The 20413-nt window shown below is 49.0% G+C and overlaps 7 protein-coding genes across 7 annotated transcripts; 3 read left to right on the top strand and 4 right to left on the bottom strand.

The window, feature by feature from the left end:
- Window positions 1-53: 53 nt before the first annotated feature.
- Window positions 54-1388, bottom strand: N7455_005368 (RCC1 domain-containing protein; the record flags this gene model as incomplete). Its single annotated transcript, XM_040955432.2, has 1 exon — window positions 54-1388. The coding sequence occupies one exon, from the start codon at window positions 1386-1388 to the stop codon at window positions 54-56; it is 1335 nt and encodes a 444-aa protein (XP_040814078.2).
- A 515-nt stretch (window positions 1389-1903) lies between these two features.
- On the bottom strand, window positions 1904-3952 carry N7455_005367 (putative MFS phosphate transporter; the record flags this gene model as incomplete). The annotated part of the gene is made up of 2 exons (XM_040955328.2): window positions 1904-3413; window positions 3468-3952. The coding sequence occupies 2 exons, from the start codon at window positions 3950-3952 to the stop codon at window positions 1904-1906; spliced, it is 1995 nt and encodes a 664-aa protein (XP_040814240.1).
- Window positions 3953-9889: 5937 nt separating this feature from the next.
- On the top strand, window positions 9890-10895 carry N7455_005366 (SUR7/PalI family protein; the record flags this gene model as incomplete). Its single annotated transcript, XM_040955488.2, has 3 exons — window positions 9890-10009; window positions 10082-10462; window positions 10647-10895. 3 exons carry the CDS (start codon window positions 9890-9892, stop codon window positions 10893-10895), a joined length of 750 nt encoding a protein of 249 aa, XP_040814129.2.
- A 1451-nt stretch (window positions 10896-12346) lies between these two features.
- On the top strand, window positions 12347-13588 carry N7455_005365 (mannitol-1-phosphate 5-dehydrogenase; the record flags this gene model as incomplete). Its single annotated transcript, XM_040955452.2, has 2 exons — window positions 12347-13509; window positions 13564-13588. The coding sequence occupies 2 exons, from the start codon at window positions 12347-12349 to the stop codon at window positions 13586-13588; spliced, it is 1188 nt and encodes a 395-aa protein (XP_040814198.2).
- A 177-nt stretch (window positions 13589-13765) lies between these two features.
- N7455_005364 (enoyl-CoA hydratase/isomerase family protein) lies at window positions 13766-14817 on the bottom strand (the record flags this gene model as incomplete). Its single annotated transcript, XM_040955419.2, has 2 exons — window positions 14560-14817; window positions 13766-14397 (listed from the first exon to the last, which is right to left on the bottom strand). The coding sequence occupies exons 1-2, from the start codon at window positions 14789-14791 to the stop codon at window positions 13766-13768; spliced, it is 864 nt and encodes a 287-aa protein (XP_040814128.2). The 5' UTR covers window positions 14792-14817.
- A 268-nt stretch (window positions 14818-15085) lies between these two features.
- Window positions 15086-17202, bottom strand: adaB (chromatin-binding transcription regulator ADA2). Its single transcript, XM_040955378.2, has 3 exons — window positions 16852-17202; window positions 15380-16771; window positions 15086-15327 (listed from the first exon to the last, which is right to left on the bottom strand). Exons 1-3 carry the CDS (start codon window positions 16942-16944, stop codon window positions 15259-15261), a joined length of 1554 nt encoding a protein of 517 aa, XP_040814224.2. The 5' UTR covers window positions 16945-17202; the 3' UTR covers window positions 15086-15258.
- Window positions 17203-17614: 412 nt separating this feature from the next.
- On the top strand, window positions 17615-20067 carry N7455_005362 (serine/threonine-protein kinase). Its single transcript, XM_040955341.2, has 6 exons — window positions 17615-17661; window positions 17768-17917; window positions 17988-18762; window positions 18824-19239; window positions 19290-19654; window positions 19713-20067. The coding sequence occupies exons 1-6, from the start codon at window positions 17640-17642 to the stop codon at window positions 19908-19910; spliced, it is 1926 nt and encodes a 641-aa protein (XP_040814216.1). The 5' UTR covers window positions 17615-17639; the 3' UTR covers window positions 19911-20067.
- The last annotated feature ends 346 nt before the right edge of the window (window positions 20068-20413 follow it).

The following is a 20413-nucleotide window of genomic DNA, read 5'->3' as shown; positions in this document are numbered from 1 at the left end:
TCAGGGCGATGCAGTTGTCAGCAACTCTCGCTGCTCCCAGATCCCAAAGGTGATCATGTCATAATAATCCAGCTAGTCGCACACCCCGCTCCAACCCCGATAACCTTCCCATCCGCTCCCACAGCTTCGGCGAGCGAAATCACATTATATGTACCCGATACATTCCCCTGGGAATCTGTATCAGGCCCACAATTCCCATGCTCGCCCCATCCAAACGCCGCCACTCGACCATCTCCCAGGAGAGCAATGGCATGCTCACTACCAACGGCGAGTTTATCGGGAGTCGGAAGATCCGGCGGTGGAAGTTGGCCTCGATCATTGCGTCCCCAAGCAACAATGGAACCACCGACAAGATCAGAATCCGAATATGTGTCTGTCAGTGCATCCGATATCGACGGTCCCACCCGTCCCAGTGCAGGCGCAGCATGTACATAAACCCCATGCCAACTAGCCGCAATACCAGTATAGCGATAACAAATAGCACCTTTGCGCCCTCCACTCTCCTCCCCTTGCTCATCCCCCTGTAGAGATAAACTCTCCGGAACACCCAATATACCCCACCGATTCCCCCCATCCCCAAGAACAACAAACCGTCCCCGACCCGAAACAACAGTAAACTCCCTCCCACAAGCAACAGCCTCCGCGAAAAACGGCACACAGATCCGAACAGGAGAATAAGCAATCCTAGCCTCTCGATTCTCTTTCCCGAGCTGACCCTTCCGCGCCCCGCCCCAGCCATACACATCCCCATTCGAGAGCACAGCAGCCGAATGCGCCATCCCGCTCGCCAGCGCCGTGATCCGCAACCCCGTTGGCGGGAAGGAGGGGATACATGTCCCGGGGACAGGGGCGGGAGTGTCTGATCCCAGACCTAGTTCTCCTTTAGGCGAGGAGCCAAATACGAAGACTCGATCTTCTGTATCAGGCTCATGTCCATGGACGACGTCATTGCTACTGCTTCGTGGTACAGAAGCTACAGCAATCGTGCCCTCCCATGTCGCGGAGACGTGTTTGAAATTGGATACCTCAGTGTCGGAGACTTGGTCTGGAATAATCATTCGACGAAAGCGCAGGATGTTTCCATTGTTGTCGGACTCGGGCTCTTTTGGGTTTTTGGTTGCTCTGTGCGGCCCGCACCGTCCGTCTTCATTGCAACCGGCAGAGTAGATGGAGCCGCTGATTGTTAGGAGGAGGGTGTGGTTTCCGCCTGCTGCGATGGTGATGATTTCAGATTCATCTGCGAGGTTGGTGTTTTGAATGGTAGTTATTTGGGATCGTTGTGATGGCTCTGGCTGCTCGAAAAGACATTGCGTTGGTGTGGAGACGTCGTCTTCGTGGCCGATGCCTAGTTGGCCTGATCCGTTGGAGCCGAAGGCGAACAGTCTCATGATTCTCTCTCTTTCTTTTTTTTTTCTCTTTGGGATTTTACGTATGTTTGGGGTATCATCGAATTTGACTGAATGTGCGCTTCATCCATATACATCGATGTCTTAAGTCCACCTGTGGATGGAAAATATGATGTTAGTCATCCTTTCTGCCTCAGGCAAGAGTTGTAAAATTCAGTCTGTTCTAAAGTTCCAAGGTTGTTAACTACGAGTCTAAATGTGATGGATTGTCTTCAAAAATGATATGTGTAGCAATGTGTCCAAAGAAGTGGTATCAATATCTAATTCATCGAGGGGCCCGCTTCATGTGTCAAGCAAAAGTCATGCAAGCTAATTCATGTAGCAAGCATGAAGGTTTTCAAAAGCAACATGGTGTATATGCATAAGTTTTATGAAAAAAATTGAAAAATTGAAAAATTGAAAAAGGGGGGAATTATTCATAGCTAGCTTGGAAGAAACAAAAAATATTTCATGGCCACATCACAGGCAATAACCTGAGGACCGAGCAAAGTAAACGCTTAACGCTTCTCGTTGGAGTAAGCATCCTCAGACTCGCTCTCTGCAGCCGGAGGCAGGGTGAAGTTATCCTGTTTGGAGGACACATTCTTCTCCATGCCCTTGAACATAGGGCTGGTGCGGTGGAAGTAGGTGTGCACGTGGCCCTCGAGAAGGGAGTCATCGGTATCCAGAGCATCGGCAGCATCCTTCTCGGCGGACTTGGCGGCCATGGCAGTCTCCCACTCAATGCGGTACTCCTCGACCTTCTGTTGGTAGTCGAGTTCGGCATCGTAGTAGCGGGACTTGCGCAGGACGTAGCGCTCGTACCAAGACAGGTGCTTGGGGTGGACAGCAGGACCGTGGTACTCTTCCTCGCGACCACTGCGGAGGTATTGCCAGCGGCGCTCCTGCTCCTTCAAGTCCAGACCAGTGGTATCGGGAAGGAAGAGGGCAGTGATGATAGCACCGGCCAGACCGAACCAAGGTACAACGTAGAACTTGGTCTGGGTATCGATGTAGTTGTACAGGACGGCAGCGAGAAGAGCACCGGCCTTACCCCAGGCAGCGGACATACCGTGGGCGGAGGCACGAATGGGGGTGGGGAACACCTCGGCAGCAACCAGGAAGGAGACCGAGTTGGGACCGAACTGGTTGAAGAAAGAGCTCAGGAAGTACATAGCCTGGAATGCCTTGATGTTCTCGGGGCGGCGGTAGTAGTCGAAGTTGAAAGCAGGAACGACAAACAGAATGAAGCAGAGCATGAAACCAACGATCTGCATCCACTTGCGACCGTACAGCTTGTTGTCGATCAGGAAAGAGGCCATGTAGTATCCGCACAGAGAGACACCGACATTGACCAAGTTCCACAGCCAGGTGGGCATGACGGAGTTAGAAGCGGGACTGATCACCTTGATGAACTCACTCTGGAAGAGCTTGTTACCATAGAAGAAAACATCGTTGGCGAACCAGCCACCAGCAGTTGCGAACATGCGGAATCCGAAGTACTTGAAAGTCAGCTTCAAGGACTGGGCATCATAACCAGTGACGGAAGCCTTCTTCTTGGCAGCGGTAAGTTGCTTGCTAGCAGCCTTCATGTGGTAGGCACGGTAGTAAACAAGCCACAAAGTACCCACGGCGGGAATTGCGAAGGAGACACGGTAGGTCCACTGAACAGAGACGGTGGAGTAAGGGTTGTTGCCACTGCCGTGGTGGAAGCAAAGCAGGAGAATGATCAGGATAACCTGGTTGAAGAACTGACCCCAGCCCTGCATCAGGAAAGCGGAAGTAACCTTGCGGCCACGGTGCAGGCGATCTTCCTTGGTGGAGACCTTTCCAGAGCCGACGGCGTTTTCCATACCGCTAGTGGCAGTCATGGGGTACTCGCCACCAACACCGATACCGTAGATGAAGAGACACCAAGCATAACAGATAATCCAGCCATTCTGGGTAACACCCCAGGCGGCAGTCAACATAACAAGACCGAGAAGCATGATAACAGCGTCTTGGATCAAACCCCATCGACGACCAACCCTAGTTCCACGTTAGCATAGTCTCATTTCCCAGAGTAGTACAATTGCAGCTTACCAGTCACCCAAGACACCGACCAGAATCTGACCCACAATAATACCGATGATCTCGAGGTAGTCAATAGCGTAGATCCACTGCTGACTGCAAGTTTTGGCGTGTTTCCAGCAATCGGGGAAGGCGGCTTGGAAGAGAGGCTTGATGTTGCCGATAGAGAAGAGCACGTAACCCTCCAGACCGAGACCGGCACCAGGGAGGACCATGTTGCGGAAGTAGTATGAGACGGGCGAGAGGGGGTCCACCTTAATCATATCCCAGATATCCTTCAGCTCACGCTTGGCCTCCATGTTGTTGTAGGAGGTGACGAAGGTGATCTTCTTCCACAGCGAGAGATCGGCCCAGTAGACACCCTCGGGGGTGTAGCTGTCATCGGGGCGAATGAGGGAATCGAAAGCACCCTTCTCGTTGATGTCCATATCCTCCAGCGGGTTGTGATCTCCCGACATGTCGGGCCCATGAGGGGCACGAGGACCAAAGTCGGTCATGGTGGTAGGATTCACTGAAAAGTGTCGCGTGAGCAAGAACTTTGTCTGTGAACAGGTTCAATTCCGGGCGAGGGAAGAGTCGAAGTGACCACAGTTGTTGGGGAAGGTGAGTGACTTCAACCCAGAAAAGTGGCGATTGACTTCTTAAGTATGAGAAAGGTGGGAAGAAGAAGAAGTGCGAAGCGAGAGAATCGGAGCGTGGAAGACATGCAACGGCACAATTTAGTGTCTCCACTTCGAACTCAGAAAAATTGGCCAACAAAAAAAGAAAAGCTTGGAAAGTCCGAAGGCAAGAACCACTCTATCTCGGGGTCAGGGCCTCTGGGGCCCTGTCTGGGTGTAGTTATGGGTCTGCTCTTGCTGGTTTTGGCTCCGGAAACAGAATTTCGACTTTTAGTGGATCAAGGTGGATCCGGTGGGTCTGATATGGAGCGACCGGGGACCAATCAACTGTGCACGTGGGGGCAGAATCTCAATTTTGATCGCCACCGCCTGCGGTTCGTGGCAGATCTTCCCAAACTTTCGCGGGGGCGATAAATTCTGTTCACCGTTTGAGTTAGACATTCAATAATAATTACTTCTATATGCTATGGACTATCTACAATATCACATTATTTGTAGTAGTTATGAAATGTTTACAAGGTACAGATTTTATGCATGGACTTAAACATCACCTCTTGGCTAAATCCTCATTGCCAAGGCAATGCCAATGCAATGCCAACAGGATGCCAATGGGATGCTATCGGGCAAAGTGGCAACCGCCGTATCCAAACACCTAGTCCCGGAGCCGGACCTGATCAGGGATCCAGGGTAATATCATTTACGCTTTGACACACGTGCAGACTTTCTATGGTGATTGTCCAATCTCTTAATAGGCAAGGAAGAAATCATTTCTCCCAAAAATCACTTCCATATGGTCCAGTACCAAAACGGGCCGCATCTGGGCCATTGGATATTGACGTAGTGGCTGAGGCAGTTCAACGCTAGTTGACCACCCCGGCATCTTCCATGCATGATCTCTGGCCAATCAGCGTGCAGCATTTGAACATGTGCAACCCCATTCTCCGCACCTTCCCTCGAAATCTAAACCTACCTCCAACACGTGTTATCACGTTGCGTGTCACTGCTGTCCTACATTCCGATCTATCCGGTGTAGTTAGTAGATGGCATGAACTAGATTGTCATTGATACAAGTTGTCTGATGAAATCTGATTCAAACGAAACTAAAATTGTGTACTATCGACCACGTTGGACCAAGAACGCGTCTGACATCGATGCATGCGAGCATATTGACATCAAGACCTTCCAGAATCTTGGCCAAAGCTTGCTTTGCTTCCTTCCATCGACACAAGCAATTCCAAGCATTCCAAGCAATTCCAAGCCTGTCAAGCAACGGCACGCGTACCGGCAAGGCGTCGCCAAGTGCGCTTCTACAATGCTTGGTCCTCTAAGGCTGGATTTGATAATGACACGCACGTGCTCGCGTTTCGCGTGGTTAATTGTCCAAAGACAAAAGGTCATTTCACGCGTGGTTTGATGTCTCGGGCCACCCACCTACATTAGGATACTCGGGAATGCATCAGAGAAACTTCTGTACCCACCCAAGGTGTCCAGGTGTGCCTTGCGTATGACATGCGCCCTGCAGATTGATTTGACTTAATTTCCCCTTTTTCCACTTTTGTTTTCCTAGGGGGTTAGGTTATATGGTTCACTTTACGTGGATACCTGGACGATCTCGGGCTGCACTGGGCATCTCATGATGAACGGCAGATGACTTTCTTTGCTTATTCCGTCTTGCTCATTGGCTGCTCGGTCTGGAATTCCTCCCTTGCACTTCGCCCCCTTTTCAGGCTGCATACGGAGTACATTAGCTGCCTTCTAGAACAGCGACCCGTTTCAGAATATTGCCCTGGTGGTGTTTCAGCTGCTTTGTAAGGAATACATGTTCCTTACTGTGAACTGGTCTCCAGACACCGAGGATCCAGGGCGCATCGTCTCAGCCCTGGAGGATTCCCGGGTGGCACTACATTACACATACTAGTTGGCTAAATAACTAAGTAGGAAGGTACGTATGTAATGCTCGGTATCTCCGAACATCATACAGCCAGTCGAACAAACCCGTGGACGCTGGGAATAATCAATAATAATCACCGAAAGGCATGTGTTCTCCTAGTTTCGTATCGCGTCGTGTCCAGACTCGATACATGACACCCCGCAGCCCTAGATTCAGATTTATTGGAAAAAATCCTACCTAGATAGCCTTTAACGTTCGTTCTATCGAATCGGCGCTAAGCGCACACCTACCTCCCAGTCCGGAAGCTGGTGAGAGCAAGCCACTAGTTCCCAGTGGTTGACTTGGTTCGTTCCTCGTATCGAGGTCTCTACCTTGCATTTGTCTCACGTGGTTGTGTTATTGTCCCTTATAGGCGCACTCAAAGCTACGCTAATGATATTATGACAAATGCCCGGGATTAGCGATATTATTGGCAAAGATATTTGAGTGATATATTAATTCCATCCTACTGTGCCATTATGAATTTCGGTCCGACCTACGTTGCATGACAATTTCCTTTTTGTGTAATATCCTTCGGCCTATCTACACTTTGCTTATGGCGTGGTTTGCCACAAGCTGATTCACCCATGAACAGGTAACAGGAAACAAAACACATAACAATCCGATGTATCAGTCCTGGGGTTCAACTCAAACATTGGAGATCACTACCTATACAACTTTCCATGGCTAATGCACCTATAACCTTAACGTCATCTCTAGGGCTCCGATATCCTAAATAGCCTTACCAACGGCCAATGTGCGAAGTTTCCAGCCCAGCAAAGTCTTCCTCAACGAACACAGAAAATTGGGAAATTTTACAAAGAATATGACTCCCAGCTTACGGAACAGAAGATGAGGCGGTATATCTAACGACAAGAAAGGCCGACCGAGAGGGCCACATCGAAGTACATGGATGGAATGTGAGATATGTCGGAGTGTCGAAGAAGCAAGGCATGAGGTTAGGGAAAATCTAACGCTGAAATTATCGCGCACTGTGGATTGTTCAAAGATTCCGTGCACCAACTAGGGAAATGACTCTATAATATGGTACCGGAAGGCAACAATATGTAAGCATCTCGAGTTACACGCCTATCAAACCAGAATTAGGGATATCACTTAGCGTGTGTCTAAGGTATCTTTTGTATAGAACTCCATAGGACGGTACATAAACACAACACAGCCAACCCCTCGGGTTTCTTTCCCCTTCAAACAGTTAGAGAGGTTATAGAAAGATATATACAGTGTGGATGATGTCTCAATTACTTGGTGTGTGTTATCACATTATTATTAGCTAACTAGTCGGACTGCCCCCCCCCCCCCCGCCACGAGCCACCCGTGTAATACGGCAGGTTTTAGATGCCATCACACCAACCGGGTTTTTGCCAGGCAGAAAATTAAAAGGTTATACATAGAAAGGTCTCTTGCGTAGAATATGCTTTTTTGCCGCCTTCGTATATACCTAAAATGAGTATCCAAAAGAGTATCCAAAAGACCATCTGAAAGACCATCTGAAAGATATGACAAGGCTGTATAAGCGGCGGACTATTCTTGTTAATAATAGATTAATAATCCATACCCATAGTACGAATTTCGCATGTACTAAGATCATATCAAGAGAAGGGGATAGAATATGTCTACCTTTTACTACTTAGGGCGTCTTTCTTATTATTCCTAGAAAGGAAGGGTCCTTCTATATCCTTTAATATTACCGATCTCAATCTCCTCGGTACGTCAAAGACTCACATGATTGGTTCTGTAATAATCGCCAGGCCAAAAAGGCGAGTCTTCAGCTCGCCGTCAATGCCCGAGAAGGCAACATCGAATCACTGCTACTCAAACTCCTCGGTAATTTCCAGTCAGAGGTTGATCGGCTCTCATCCACGGAAAAGGCCACAGAGCTCCGCCGCAGAGTTGATGAACTTGACGAAGACTACAACGTGAGACTGGCGGCTTATATTGAGGAAAGAGCTCGTGATCGAGCTCTGAAGGACACCAACAAAACCTCAGACGTTATGTTCTTTTTAGTTGTCTTTTCATCTACCTTTTCAGCTATCTTTTCATCTACCTTTTCAGCTACCTTTTCAGCTATCTTTTTATCTATATTCGAGGGCGGGAAAAAAGGCATATTCATATTAGAGACTTTTCTGTATATAACCTTCAACTATCTCCAAAGGCAAGCAACACGATGAGGAAGCCTTTGCGCGGCTTATCGAATGGGAGAGATCTGCCGCTTCTATGCAGCCCGACGACCAAAACAGACATGAGATGGTTTTGATGAAGATGCCATCAACAAAGTGTGAATGGCCGACGACTTGCACGACACTGACCACCCGGAGTGATTTGCATTCGCGCTTTTCTTACTCTACCAGAAGCTGCGGGGGGTTAGAACATTGTATCTTGGTTCGTCTATACACATTCGTTATTCCGAGCTTTCTGTTCACCAGCAGCGGAAGATTGATAAGATGATGGAAAGTTTGATGGATGGAGAGGAATCATCTGCGGCTATTGAGGGCGCAGATGGAAAGGGCAGGGCACAGGGGTATCATTCGTTTTCAAATGGAGAGTGTTTTTTTTTTATTTTTCCTATACAAGTTTAGATATTCCCCACTTTTTAGGGTACTTTATAGCTTATAAGTATCAAAATAACTTTATCTTTATATTTAAAAGTAGGGAGCCACTAAAACTCCCTAAAAGTGGTGATATATGGATATTAGAATAGTTGGCAGCTTGTAAGGCCTTATAATATTCGTTTTAGATGTCTTTTCAGATATATATGACGGCGATAAAAAGCAATACTTTCTACCGACGACTTTTCTACATATATATAGTTATATTTTTATGCATAGCCCTAGGTATAATCAAGCATCTAGCCATCAATAATACCCACAAAGGGGGTTTTGTCGCATGGCACCTATATCGCTGTGTAGAGTGCGGCTATATACATTCCACTATACAGTGAACATAGATAGGTCGGATCACAGTGATTGACGAGTGTTTTCTTGTCTCTTTTCCGCATTTGCCATAATAATTTGCTGTTGTTCGTTCGCCGAAGCAAATCAAATGACTTAGTCCATCTTCCGTCGGATTATATATGTAAATTGTGGACCAGTTTGGCCGAAGAATCTGAACTGGTTGAGAATATTTTTGAGACACGAAAGTAATCGAGATGTTCTAATTTGGGAATTGGTGGAAGAGCATACGGGGTAGACAAGGGGTCAATCAGGGAAGTGCCGAAGGCAATAAGTACTTCAACCCCTGTCGCTGACGTCAAATTTCTTGGGAGTTGATATATAACCCTGGCACATCCCTTCATCTCTGAGACCGAAAACTTCCCAAAACCAGCCCATAGATAAAATTCAGATCCAATTCATATCTAAATTAATTTCATCAATGCCAGATCCCACGAATAAAATACAAGTACGATGTCGACATGCAAGATCCTTCGTGGCTGGTAACATTCTGAACATTCCTAAAGCCCGCGGGACCACACCCATCATCCCCTTCCCACCCAGCCATCATACCTAGGCCACTCCGGACTTACATTTTCAATGGCTAGTGGCCTTCTATCTGATCATGTGTAATGCATACATTCCACGAAAAAAATTCAAGCTCGATATTATGCAGAACATATGTGCTCTCGCCCTTTCTAACAGCCCACGTCTGGAATGAAGCCATCGTGAGGAAAGATCCCGATCCTCCCGATCTCCCCGATTTCCAGGATGCTATGTATATGAGGGTGAGAACCGCAGATTCAGGTTCTTCCCATTGAATATCGAGCTTTCACACCATCTGCTGTGGTTATCACCAGATACTGCATACAGACCCTACTACATCCTGCAGAAAACCAGAACCAGACCAACACATCAACTCGACTCAGACTCACCATGTCGCACTTCAAGGGCCTATTCCAGACCGTGGCAGTGTTTGTCGCATTTATACTCACCCTCCTATGTCTCTTCGCAGGGACGCAGAAAAGCTTCCTCGAAGATGTGGATCTCTTGACAGTAAGTCCGATCGTCTCCAATTATATAAGTGGCAGGTAGATGCAGAAGACTGACTTGGCCCGATCCATTTAGCTCTCCACGCCCTCAGCCAGCACTGGCAGTGGATCCCACGATTTCTATTCCGTCCACGTACTGTCCTACTGCCAGGGAACACTGATAACAACGGACGCCGGCGTAGAAGTCACGCGCAACGTGACTGAATGCTCGAACCGCACGATTTTGTCCTCATTCGACCCGACACAAGCCTGGCCGGAGGAGGTCACCTCCAGCCCGCAGCTGGGGTGGCCGCGCGTTATCAGCGATGACTTCCACGCCTTCAAAACGACATCCCAAGTCATGGCCGTGATGTACAGTATCGGGGTTGGCGCGATGGGTGTCGCGATGCTTGTACGAGTATGGGCGACTCTCGCTCCGAAACCGAGGCAGGGCCCGATTGAATTTTGGTTTTTCGTGGTGAGTTACATTATACATGGACAACGATCTGGTGATGGAGTTTTACGCAACCCCCCCTACATAAACCCTGTCTCTGCATGTCATTTATGCAGGCAGTGCACTTCCCAGTTCAGCGAGGTGCATTTCGCGATTTCCCCATTTCCCCAGAGTACGACAAATTGGCTGACAGGGAATCATTAATTAGCTCGGATCTTTTAGCATCAGCATCGCATCCATAATCGCCACCGTGATCGGGTTTGAATTTGTCGCTCTAATTAATGCCCACGGCAAGGGCTCGAATGTGTCAGCCCAGTATGGCGAGAAATTCCTCGGGATGACTTGGGCCGCGGTGGGGCTATTGGTCGCCGGTAGCGTTGCTTGCTTTGCGAATGCCTTTGTTAACAAACGGGCTGCGTCTGCGCCTGCGCCCGTCTCAAAGGACATAGAGGGGTAATGAGAACCCAAAAGAAATAAGGGAGCGGTGATATTAGCCAGTCGGAGAGCGCAGGTTTCAGACGGGGGGCGGAAGTCGGGGAAACTCGCGAAATCGAATATAATCACATCACCATAGTAGATAGAGAGAGCCATTTTTATGAGTCGAACGATACCACTTTCATTCTTATTTCCTTCCCCGTAACTAATAGGGAATAGTAGTCAATCTAACTAGGAACCCGTTTCAAAGTGAAATGGTAAAGTTACCAATCCGGCTACTTGCGGGATATCTGAGGGTTCTGGTGTTTGGGCCAGTGGTCGGGGGCCCGGAGGTACCAAGAGTTAGGCTTTTTTCCCCCCTAACTTCCAGGGGCTACGGTATGTTGGGCAGTGCAAACCAGGCAGCAATCTAGTCTATTCCATAGGGGCTAGAGCACTGGGGTATGGAAGGCAATAGATACACTTCGAATAAACACCTCGGCTTGGTATGGAGCTGGCCGCGACTAACGGGGAAAAAAATGGGTCGGGGGCTATCAACCGTTCATCCGACGTCACCACATGTGGATATCAGTCTTGAGGATCTATAAGGATCTATGGAGATTGTGAATAGTCTCGAATATTCTTGATATTCTTGAAGTAACCACATGTTATACCTCAACCCGATCACTCCGTACATTCCGTATAATGGCTCAGGCGCCGAGGACCACTGTCCTCCGTAGTTGGTTTTCCCGGTTTGTCGGCTGATTTTCTCCGGAGTCTACATTTCGCCAAGGTTCTTGTCAAAGCGCGAAGTATTGACGAATGTGGACGGGTTTTCCCGGTGATTGATTCTTTGTTTTGCCGGTGAGTGGTTCAGGCCGTGTGAATGCGCATGAAATGAAACCTATAATTTACTGAAATAGGAATAGTGTATATGTTGTAGTATGCCCCTACTGCGCGGTAATTGTTGGAGTATGGTTGCACAGACATTAAAGTGGGGGGAGAAAGAGAAAGAAGTGTAACATCTCTCGGGTCAATAATCCTCTTGTTTAGAATGTTACATGAGGGAAATTATAGAATAAAAAGTAAATAATATGAGAATAATATAGAAATATAGGATTATAGGATTATAGGTATATTCATGATGCTCTCATCTTATGACTGGTTGAAAACAAGGCGGAGGCCAGTCCCGTTGCCCAGATATCAATGAAGTCATCGTCATATCTGGACCCAGCCCTGGAGGTATATTCCCAACTCATATAGGCCCTTTTGGATAGTTCCTTATTCTCCCCCTCTTTCCTTAAATAGCTGCACTTTCCCCCCTCGAACTGGAAAGTGCAACTTACGCGACTTCCTCTTTAGTTTCCAAACTCTACTTCTACTTCTACTTATACCTCCCCTTCCCCTTCCTCTTCCCCTTCCACTCTATCCCAACTCTACTTCTACCTCTACTCTATCTCCACTTCCACTTCCACTTTACTCATATCAAACATCATGGAGAAGAAAGCTATTCATTTCGGTGGTGGAAACATCGGCCGTGGCTTCGTCGCCGAATTCCTCCACACGGCTGGCTTTGAGGTCGTCTTCGTTGATGTCATGGACAGTATCATCACTGCCCTACAGGACACCAAGTCTTATGAGGTCACTGAAGTCAGTGATGAGGGCGAGTCTACCAAGACTATCACCAACTACCGTGCCATCAACTCCAAGACCCATGAGAGCGATGTCATCCAGGAGATTTCAACCGCCAGCGTGGTAACCTGCGCTGTGGGCCCCAACATCCTCAAGTTCATCGCTCCCGTGATTGCCAAGGGAATCGACGCCCGTACCGACGCCACACCGCTGGCCGTCATCGCCTGTGAGAACGCCATCGGCGCCACTGACACTTTACACCAGTTCATCAAAGACAACACCGCTCAAGACCGTCTCGGCTCTATGCCAGACCGAGCCCGGTTTGCCAACTCGGCCATCGATCGTATTGTACCTGGTCAGGCCCCTGACAGTGGTCTGAACGTGCGCATCGAGAAGTTCTATGAATGGGCCGTGGAGTCCACACCTTTCGGCGAATTTGGTCCCCCAGAAATCCCAGCTATCCACTGGGTTAGCAACCTGGAGCCCTACATTGAGCGCAAGTTGTTCACCGTCAACACCGGTCACGCCACTGTAGCCTACCATGGCTACAATGCCGGCAAGAAGACCATTGCCGAAGCTCTCCAAGACTCCCGTATCCGCAACATTGTCCGTGATGTGCTTCAAGAGACTGCCTCTCTCATCATTGACAAACATGAAATCAGCGCCGCTGAGCAGCAAGAGTACGTCGAAACCATCATCACCCGAATCTCTAACCCCTACCTCGAGGATACCGTGGAGCGCGTGGGTCGTGCCCCAATGCGCAAAGTGTCCCGCAAGGAGCGATTCATCGGCCCAGCGGCGCAGCTGGCTGAGCGTGGTGGAAAGTTCGAGTCATTGATGGGTTCCCTTGAAATGGCTCTGCGGTTCCAGAATGTGGAAGGCGACGAGGAGAGTGTGGAGCTGGCCAAGATCCTCAAGGAGAACGCGCCTGCTGATGCTGCTATCCGATTGACCGGCTTGGACCGAGACCACCCTCTCTTCCCCCATGTGGTCAAGGTCGTGGACGGCGTACAATCCGACGCAAAGTAGGCACCTCTTCCCTACGCCAGCCTCACAACATCCTAACATGACCTTTTCAGAGAGGCAGGGCAACCGCACATTTGATTTCGCTTTGTCTGAAATTCAAGTTGCATGGAATATCGCGAATACCAGGTACACGGCGCGACGGGAGTAATGGGATCAGTGTTTTTATGAATTTTACGAAGTGTAGTATGAATAGCGAATGAACAACCATATCTTTTCAATTCTTTCTACTATCTTTACTCTAAAGAAACGTAATCCTCACAACTTGCTATCAACCCAAACAGGCTTCCTCTTCTCCACAAAAGCCCTAAGCCCCTCCTTAATATTCTCCCCCTCATATAGCCTCTTAACCCAAGTCTCATTCAACATCGCCGTAGCCTCATCCGCCCCAATCCCCTCCCATCCCAACTTAACGCCTTCCCGACTAACAAGGACCGAATCAGGGCTATTCCCCGCAATATCCCCAGCAACCCCCAAAGCCTTCTCCAAAACAGCCCGACCAACCTCCTCCTCCCCATCCTTTTCCCCAACCCCAACAACAGAATTAACAAGTCCCCATCTCTCCGCCTCAACAGCCCCAACCATCCGCCCCGTAAGAACCATCTCCATAGCCCGCTGTTTTCCAACAGTCCGAACAAGTCGCGGCAACGCACCAGCAAGAGCAACAACTCCGCGCTTCACCTCCGGTAGCCCAAATACCGCTCGCGATGACGCAATCACGATATCGCTGTTGATGATCATCTCCGCGCCACCGCCGAGACAGATACCGTTCACCGCGCAGATCACGGGTTTCTTGCCCTTTCGCCGTGCGAGTCCGCCGAACCCGCTGTTTGGCATTGGGGTTTGCGAGCTTGAGGAGCTCGGTGCTGCTGAGGTGCGGTTGTTCCATTCTAGGGACGGGGTTAGTGGTGTTTAACGGATGGATTGGAGTGTTGGGTCTGGTTTTTGGGATTGCGGGTTGCGGATTGCGGATTGCGGATTGGGGTTTGGGGTTTGGGGTTTGTGCTTTTGTAATACTAGCTATGTTTATGGGGTCTGTTGTGCTAGCTCACCTTTTAGATCAGCGCCGGCGCAAAACGCGCGTCCTTTTCCTGTTAGGATGCCCACGCGCATGCTTGGTTCTTCATCGAGCCATTCCCATACTGCATGCAGGTCTGCGTGGCCTTGGCCGTTTATGCAGTTTAGATCGCGGGGTCGGTTTAGCGTGACCAGGAGAATGTGGGGTGCTGGGTAGGTGAGGGTTGCGTGGGCTGGGGTCGGGGGTTGGATTTTGAAAGGTGGCATTTTGGTTTCTTGGAGGTTTTGCTGGGAGGTTTGTTTTTATTGAGAGAGAGAGAGGAGAGAGAAGCAGAAGGGATGGTGGGAATGATATAGAAAAATAGAGCTGATTGACGATAGTTGGGGTTATTTGTAGATGCGGAGAAGCTATGCCGAGGACCGAGGAGTGTGGGGATGATTACTGTATGTATCTCCCTTTTGGAGAATGACTTTGGATGTGATATTTATTGACTATTTTCTTTAAGACTACATAGAAGATAGGTCTGTAGGTTACTGTTCATTGTACAATGCGAATTACAGGTGATATTCTACCTGTGACTTATGTTGACAAGTTCTGAGATCAACAAATCCGCCCATCTCCCCAAGTTCCCTATGAACGCCCAAAAAAAGAAACGCCCCCGAACAAAATCACAAGTAGATTTGGATATCAATAAGCTAAGAAGCGATTACAGCATATAATGGATCTGGCGCGTCTACGCCTTATTGATCCAACCACTGTGTACCATGAAATCATAAATGCGGCTGGTTTTGGTGCCCTCGATCTAACAGAGTCAGTAAAAAATTCGCCTTTCAAAGGTCGAGTAATTAACATACCTTGCAAATCGTCCGTGCATCTTTCTTCTTCAGGTTGCCGCCCTGCTTCATTGCTTCCTTCAACAGTGTCTCCTTGATGACCAAATATGGCTTCGGCATTAGGCGTAGAACATTGCATACCTCTGCCTCTTCCTTGGTCAGAAGGTGCAAGTCGGCAGCAGTATCATTGTCTAGCTTCCACGACGGCATCCCGCTTAGCGGTGGCACCACATATTTCGTCTTTGTCGGCTGTGGGGGAGGCGCATCCCCATCGACAGCGAAGGCGCGATCGAAATCGTTCAATGGTTCGTCGGCAGGATCCGCCGGTGCGTGTGGATTGGCAGCCTTTTGCAGTCGTAGCGGCAGTTCAGGCGTTGTGAGCTGGATTGCTGCCGCTGGTGTCTCCGTCAGCTGTGCCTGCTTGGGGCGGCTGCTGGCAAAACGGTCAAATGACCCTTGAGGAATCATTCGTTGTACGCGCTGTTGCTTATCTTGCTCGAACTTCTCGCCTGCTTTCAGGTCACCGATGCCCATCTGTCGCCATTCTTGGAGTTGGGAGATGGCTAGGCGGAGGTTGTGCTCGTATTCCAGACCCTTGTTGACGTCTTCAAAGTCCTTGCAATTCATCATCCGTGCTAGTGGCTTTGCTTTGTTCAACAATTCTCGCTCTTCCTTCGACCGTTTCTTATCTAAGGCGGTGTTCTTTCGGTATTCGAGGAGGTTGTGCTCGAAGAGGATCTTCTTGCGCTCTGTACGCGCTGTCAGGCGGGAGTTGTAGATATCAACGACGGTCATCTTGAGTTCTGTCTCTGCATCTGGCTCGCCGTTTTCATTGAGTCCAGCCCCGGGCTCGAAAGTCATGTGTTGCACCGCTTCTTCGGCATCGTTCAGGAACTCGGTCTCAAACTCCAACCGTCCCGGCATGTAGCCCTGCACTTCGTGACATGCCGGTACACTGGCAGTGGGTTTCTGCTTTGGTGTGGTTGGAGGCGCTGCCTTGGCTGCATCTTTGCGCTCTTCAATGCGACGCTTCTTGCGTGTTTGGAAGTCCTCTTTGGAGATCGAATCCTGCAAGCTCCTATCGTCTGGATCGGCGCAGTTTGCGAGTGGGAAGTTTACGCTTTTCACATATGTGTCGTAGTAGTGGTCTCGCACTTCATCCTTGCTTCGGTAGCCGCCAATGTGGTCTGCGATGTCTGCCCAGGAACCCAACCCATAAATTTCGGCGCCTTCCAGCAATAACAATTCTTCGTCGGCACCCCAATCCCCCTGGAATATGGGGACTGAGTTTTGTTCGATCACTTGGAATGGATGTGTGGCAGGGTCATGGTTTTTGGAGTTCTTTCCGGCTGAGAAGCAGGGGACACAGAGGTCATATTCGGGGCAGGACGGATGCGAACACGAGATGCGAACCTATGAGATTGGGTCGCGTTAGTCTCTGAAGAAGATAACAGACCTTCAAGTGGTCATAACACAACCAGGTTGAGACTTACTGTTGACGTAACATCAATAGAGCACACATCGCAGTGGAACTTGGTGCCGGCCTCGGTGCCGCGCGATGCGGTCTTCTTGCGTATCACACCCATTAGCCCTCCACCCCTTTCATCCTCCGATTCGTTAGGTGCTGTATTGAGAACGACAGACTCAGAAGTCTGAAAATATTAGACTTGCAGATGACAAGTTGAGGTGCGATCTTCCGGGGTAGGTGTCTCCGCACTTCGGAGCGGGGAATATTCCGAAACTTGAAAGAATAAGTAAATTGACACGGCTACAATCCAAGCCGAATTTCAAACTCTCTCGTTCTGTGGAGTCAACTGCTTTGATTGTTAATGCCGTGGGGGAAGTTAATGCGTCGTTAACCCTTGTGGCGGAGCAGTGGCTGAGGCTGATTAATTACAGTACCTTGGTATGACCCCTCTATGACTAGTGTGACCAATCAAACAAGTAATCCATCGTAATATATAGTAATCTTCGTATTATAGTTACAGGGGGAACTTCCCCTCTCTCATTCTCATTTGATCTTCGATCTCCCCGACTTCTTTTCTTATCCTTAGTTGTGCTTCCATACGGATTTCGAAAGCTATAGTGGTGGTTGTCTCTGTCTCGACGTCTTTCCTTTTGCGTGTGTATTATCTGTGTCCTTGTGTGGCTTCTCCAGGTTTATTTTGGGGGTCACATGTTGATTATTGGGTGATTCTTTAGCACCCTGCACACACGCATTGCGGTATCTTGGACTTTGATCTCTTCTTCTCAACCTTTTTTTTTTACAACAACCGCCACTATGTCCTGGAAGCTCACTAAAAGTATGTTTACTGGCAGTTGGTCTCCCTCTCTCCCCCCCTCAATACCCCTCTCTGCATTTGCAGTGAAACGCCATAGGCATTTGCTAATTATACAACTCGTCTTAAGAGTTGAAGGAGACGCATCTGGCACCCTTGACCTCATCATTTGGCCGGTCGTCGTCTACTTCGACGATCAAGGGTGATTCAAATGGCGACGAGGCCCTGACACCTGTGGCCTCTAACCCGCCCTCCGCCACCCCATCAACGAACGGGATCGGTATGTTATTCTTATATAAATATTACTGGAATCCTCCTCGGTAACTAATCATTTCATCGGTTTTTTATAGCGGCCTCAGAGTCTCTTGTCTCCCCTCCTGTGGCGCCCGTGAACCCAGGAATCCTTATTGTGACACTCCACGAAGGGCGCAATTTTTCGCTGTCTCCTCACTTCCAACAGATCTTCAACTCGCATTTCCAAAATAACTCTTATGCGCCCTCTTCGCTACGCCCAAGCACTTCTTCATCATCACATTCAACTCAAAACCAAGCGGGTTCCTTTGTGCCATCTGGCAGACCGCAGTCCACAAGCGGGGGAATCAATGCCGCCCCCACCATCCACGGTCGCTATTCCACCAAATACCTCCCGTATGCCCTCCTTGATTTCGAAAAGAACCAGGTCTTTGTGGATGCCGTGTCGGGAACTCCAGAGAGCCCATTGTGGGCTGGCGACAATACAGCATTCAAGTTCGATGTGTCCCGGAAGACAGAGTTGAATGTACAGCTGTATCTGCGCAACCCTACAGCCCGGCCTGGTGCCGGACGAAGTGAGGACATTTTCTTGGGTGCATGCAAGGTCAACCCTCGCTTCGAAGAGAGCCAGCCATATGTGGAGGATCCGAAACTCAGTAAGAAGGACAACCAGAAGGCTGCCGCAGCCCACCATGAGCAAGGGCGTCAACTGGGTCAGCAGGGTGCTGAGTGGTTGGATCTCCAATTTGGTGTTGGTTCGGTCAAGATTGGTATTTCCTTCGTGGAGAACAAGCAGCGGAGTCTTAAGTTAGAAGACTTTGATCTGCTCAAGGTTGTTGGCAAGGGTAGTTTCGGCAAGGTCATGCAGGTCATGTAAGTGGACTCAAGATTTACTTATTTTGCTTTCAAAATGCTAACACTCGGAAAATCACAGGAAGAAGGATACTGGTCGGATCTACGCCCTCAAGACAATTCGCAAGGCTCACATTATCTCGCGATCGGAAGTCACACACACGCTTGCCGAGCGGTCGGTTCTTGCGCAGATCAACAATCCGTTTATTGTTCCGCTGAAATTCTCATTCCAGTCGCCCGAGAAGTTGTACTTCGTGTTGGCGTTTGTGAACGGCGGAGAGTTGTTCCACCATTTGCAAAGGGAACAACGGTTTGATATCAACAGAGCCCGTTTCTACACCGCAGAGTTGCTGTGCGCTCTCGAGTGTCTGCACGGCTTCAAGGTTATCTACCGAGATCTTAAGCCTGAGAACATTCTTCTCGATTACACCGGGCATATCGCTCTTTGTGATTTCGGTCTCTGCAAGCTGGATATGAAAGACGAGGACCGAACCAATAGTAAGATCTCCTCACTCATGATAAGCCCTACATAGCTAACCAAACCCAAGCGTTCTGTGGAACTCCCGAATATCTCGCTCCGGAACTTCTCCTCGGCAACGGCTACACCAAGACCGTGGATTGGTGGACTCTCGGTGTCTTGCTCTACGAGATGTTGACAGGCCTGCCTCCATTCTATGATGAAAACACCAACGAAATGTATCGCAAGATCTTGCAAGAGCCTCTGACCTTCCCCAGCAGCGACATTGTCCCGCCTGCTGCACGAGATCTTCTCAGTCGTCTGTTGGACCGTGACCCCGTGCGCCGCCTGGGTGCTAACGGCGCTGCGGAGATCAAGTCTCACCACTTCTTTGCCAACATTGACTGGCGCAAGCTTCTCCAGCGGAAGTACGAACCTAGCTTCCGACCAAATGTGGTATGTATTCTTTGCCTCCGATCATGTATTGAACCAACATGTGGCTAACTTTATTCAGGTGGATGCCCGTGATACTGAAAACTTCGATGTTGAATTCACCAGAGAAGCACCTCAGGACTCATATGTCGATGGCCCCGTCCTGTCGCAAACCATGCAGCAACAGTTCGAGGGATGGTCGTACAACCGACCCGTGGCTGGCCTCGGCGATGCAGGCGGCAGTGTTAAAGACCCGTCCTTCGGTAGCATCCCGGAGTAAGGTCTCTCACCTTGTCAGATTAGATCGAGAATGCCCGGTGCAAGTAAGAGAGAATAGGAGGTTCATAGAGACCATTTCCTTTTTTAACTGCGTATATGCCTTTCATTAACATATCGACCAATCTTGATCTTTTTCTTTTTCCTTTTCCCCTTTTTCCTTGCTGTGTTCCTCATATTGTTCGGTTTCCCATCACAAAGGAGTCTGTGGCATCTTGATATCGGAGTCGCTCCTGATCTTCGAGACGACATTGTTTCTTCTCGTTTCATACGGCCGTTGAGCGCTTTGATTTGATTTTCTTGTCTTGTTCGGTCATCTCCCTTCCATCTCAAGTGTTCATTCTCTCCAGGCAGGTTCCTTTCTTACCCATTGTTTCTTTGCTTTTCTCAAGCGGTCATCGTCTGCACCCTTGTTCTGTATTCTCGATAAAACTTTACAATGGACAATGCCAAAGCAGGTTTGCATTATACGTCTTTGAATATGTTCCTCGCCGAGTAAGATGGATC

This window comes from Penicillium solitum (assembly GCF_028829755.1).
Source record: "Penicillium solitum strain IBT 25940 chromosome Unknown utg000003l_segment0_segment0, whole genome shotgun sequence".
NCBI classification, from domain to species: domain Eukaryota; kingdom Fungi; phylum Ascomycota; class Eurotiomycetes; order Eurotiales; family Aspergillaceae; genus Penicillium; species Penicillium solitum.
The sequence above is the reverse complement of the archived record's forward strand: the minus strand, read 5'-3'. Positions and strand labels throughout refer to the sequence as shown.